This window comes from Bos taurus, chromosome 7, assembly GCF_002263795.3.
Source record: "Bos taurus isolate L1 Dominette 01449 registration number 42190680 breed Hereford chromosome 7, ARS-UCD2.0, whole genome shotgun sequence".
Taxonomy (NCBI): Eukaryota; Metazoa; Chordata; class Mammalia; order Artiodactyla; family Bovidae; genus Bos; species Bos taurus.
In genome coordinates, this window is record NC_037334.1 from 13,731,301 (window position 1) to 13,734,371 (window position 3,071).

Below are 3,071 nucleotides of genomic sequence, written 5' to 3' on the forward strand. Positions count from 1 at the left end.
AGTCTTATGGACTCTGTGGGAGAGGGAGAGTGTGGGGAGATTTTGGAGAAGGACATTGAAACATGTATAATATCATGTATGAAACGAGTTGCCAGTCCAGGTTCGATGCACGATACTGGATGCTTGGGGCTGGTGCACTGGGACGATCCAGAGGGAGGGTATGGGGAGGGAGGAGGGAGGAAGGTTCAGGATGGGGAACACAGGTATACCTGTGGCGGATTCATTTCGATATTTGGCAAAACTAATACAATATTGTAAACTTTAAAAATAAAATAAAATTAAAAAAAAGAAAATAAATAGAAAGAAGATAACATGGATGTTGACCTTAGGCTATTCTGCTGATAATCCTCCAGAGGGCACTCTTGATGTCCTTATTCCTCAAGCTGTAGATGAAGGGGTTCAGCATAGGGGTGACCACAGTGTACATCACTGAGGCCACTGCGCCCTTCCTGGGGGAAGACGAGGCAGCTGAGCTGAGATACACACCAAGACCTGTTCCATAAAATAAGCAAACAACTACCAGGTGAGAGCCACAGGTGGAGAAGGCTTTATACCTCCCACCTAATGATGAGATTCTCAGAATGGAGGACATAATTTGAGTATATGAGTAAAGGATTCCTGAGAGTGGAATTCCACCAAAGATTGTACCAATGAAGTAGATTAATATGTTATTGGTGGAGGTGTCAGAACAGGCAAGGTTGAGGAGTTGAGAAAGGTCACAAAAGAAATGAGGGATTTCCACTTCTGGACAGAAGGTAAGCTGTGACATTACCAAATAGTGCAACAGGGAGGTCAAAAGGCTGATGGAAAATGACACCAGGACAAACAAGCCACAGAGGAGGGGGTTCATGATGACCAGATAGTGTAGGGGGTGACAAATGGCCACCAACCGGTCATAGGCCATCACTGTCAGAAGGAGACTCTCCAAACATACAAAAAGAGAAAAGAAGGTCACCTGAGATAGGCACCCTGCATAGGTGATGGATTTGATGTGTGTCTGGAGATTCACTAGCATCTTAGGGATGGTGGTGGTGGTGAAACTGACATCAGTCAATGATAGGTTAGAAAGGAAGAAGTACATGGGGGAGTGGAGGTGGGAATCAGAGGTGACAGCCAGGATGATGAGCAGGTTCCCAAGGATGGTGACCAGGTACATGGACAGGAAGAGCCCAAAGAGGAGGAGCTGAAGTTCTGGATCATCTGAGAGGCCCAGGAGGAGGAATTCTGAGACACTTGTTAGATTATGTGGTTCCATGTTGATGAAACACCTTTTGAAAAAGAAGAGAATATTCAATAAACAAATCAATTGTAGAGGGACCCAGATAAATGTCTATGCTTTGGATTTAAGTGGGTCACAAATAAAATGTTTAGGCTTGAAGACCATACATCCCATGGTCTTCAGAAATACTTCTTAGCTGTGAACACATATTTTGTTATTGTTGTTCAGTTGCTAAATAATGTCCAACTCTTTGCAACCCCATGGACTGTAGCATGCCAGGCCCCTCTGTCCTCCACTATCTCCTGTAATTTGCTCAAAATCATGTCCATTGAGTCAATGATGCTATCTAACCATCTCATCCTCTGCTGCCTGCTTCTCCTGCTGCCCTCAATCTTTCCCAGTGTCAGGGTCTTTTCCAATAGGTTAGCTCTTTGCATTAAGAGGCCAAAATACTGGAGCTTCAGCTTCAACATCAGTCCTTCCAATGGATATTCAGGGTTGATTTCCTTTAGGATGGACTGGTTTGATCACCTTGCAGTCCAAGGGACTCTCAAGAGTCTCCTCCAGCACCAAAATTCAAAAGCATCCAATCTTTGAAGGATCACAGCTGTGTTGTGGTGAAGGGGCTTGCAGAAGTCAATGAAACTATAAGCCATGCCGTGCAGGGCCACCCAAGATGGATGGGTCATGATGAAGAGTTCTGAGAAAATGTGGTCCATTGGAGAAGGAAGTGAAACCCATTCCAGTATGCTTTCTATGAGAACTCCATGGATAGTATGATAAAGCCGGAACACATCTTTACTGATGCTCAAAGTACTGACCAGTGTTTTTGTACACCTACTTTAAAAGTATGAGGCCAAAGAATTTGAGAGAAGTAATGACAATTTGAGATCAGAACTTAATGAACACAGCAACATATTTGTCCCCTGATTTTGAAGGAAGTGTATGAAATTGAAAGTATTCTTTTCTCTCTTTTAAAAAAAATCTGATTAAAGAACACTAAGAAACACTCAAATGTACTGTATCTAATCCAAATGCAGTACAAGAAGTTTCCTTGATGTGCATCTTAGTCCTAAAGATCTAGAATCATGTTAATTGGATCCTAAATTAAAATGAAATGTTCAGAGATAGCATTTCTATGCAAATTATCTTTAACGGTTTTTCCATATTTACTTGGTTTTATGTCATCCATCTTCCATGGAGATAAGGCTGGGTTGTCTGGTCAAAGTTCCTTCACATATAACTCAAATACAAATATTTGGCCTTGGTGGGCTTCATATTTTGATAAACATATTTTTGTTGAAAGCATAAAATCATACAGCATCACTGGTCTTTATTACTATATAATACGCCAATGATTAAAGAAAAATTCACTTTTAATAAATGCTTGTTTTTTTCATTTTTAAAGTGCTATACAGTCTCACAGAAAGGTCTGAAGTTGAATTTGCCTTTTGCTGTTTTTGTTTGCAGTGGCTAATTAAAACGTCTTAAATGTGTCTCTAAATTGTTTTAGTTGAGTCTGAGTCTTTGTGACACCATGAATTGTAGTCTGCCAAATTCCTCTGTCCATGGGATTTTAAAGACAAGAGTACTGGCATGGGTTGCCATTTCCTTCACCAGGGGATCTTCCTGACTCAGGGATCAAACCTGCACAGCTTGTGTCTCCTGCATTGGCAGGCAGGTTCTTTACCACTAGCACCACCTGGGAAACTCTAATATATCTCTTCCTATACATTTGTAAAGGGTTGATTTCTCATCAAATCCAACTCTCTTACACCAGTTGAAAATTTTAAGGCCAAAGCCTGTTCTCAAATGCTACATTGGTCCTCTTATACCAGCTTTTCAAGTCATC

General features: G+C 41.3%; 1 protein-coding gene across 1 annotated transcript; it reads right to left on the minus strand.

Annotated features, from left to right (window-relative positions):
* Positions 1 to 325: 325 nt before the first annotated feature.
* Positions 326 to 1,255, minus strand: OR7E201 (olfactory receptor family 7 subfamily E member 201). The gene has a single exon (NM_001389957.1). The coding sequence runs from the start codon at positions 1,253 to 1,255 to the stop codon at positions 326 to 328; it is 930 nt and encodes a 309-aa protein (NP_001376886.1).
* Between the last annotated feature and the right edge of the window lie 1,816 nt (positions 1,256 to 3,071).

What these genes read in the sequence shown, in the direction of transcription:
- OR7E201 (NM_001389957.1), bottom strand. Translation starts at nt 1,255, where the DNA reads ATGGAACCACATAATCTAACAAGTGTCTCAGAATTCCTCCTCCTGGGC.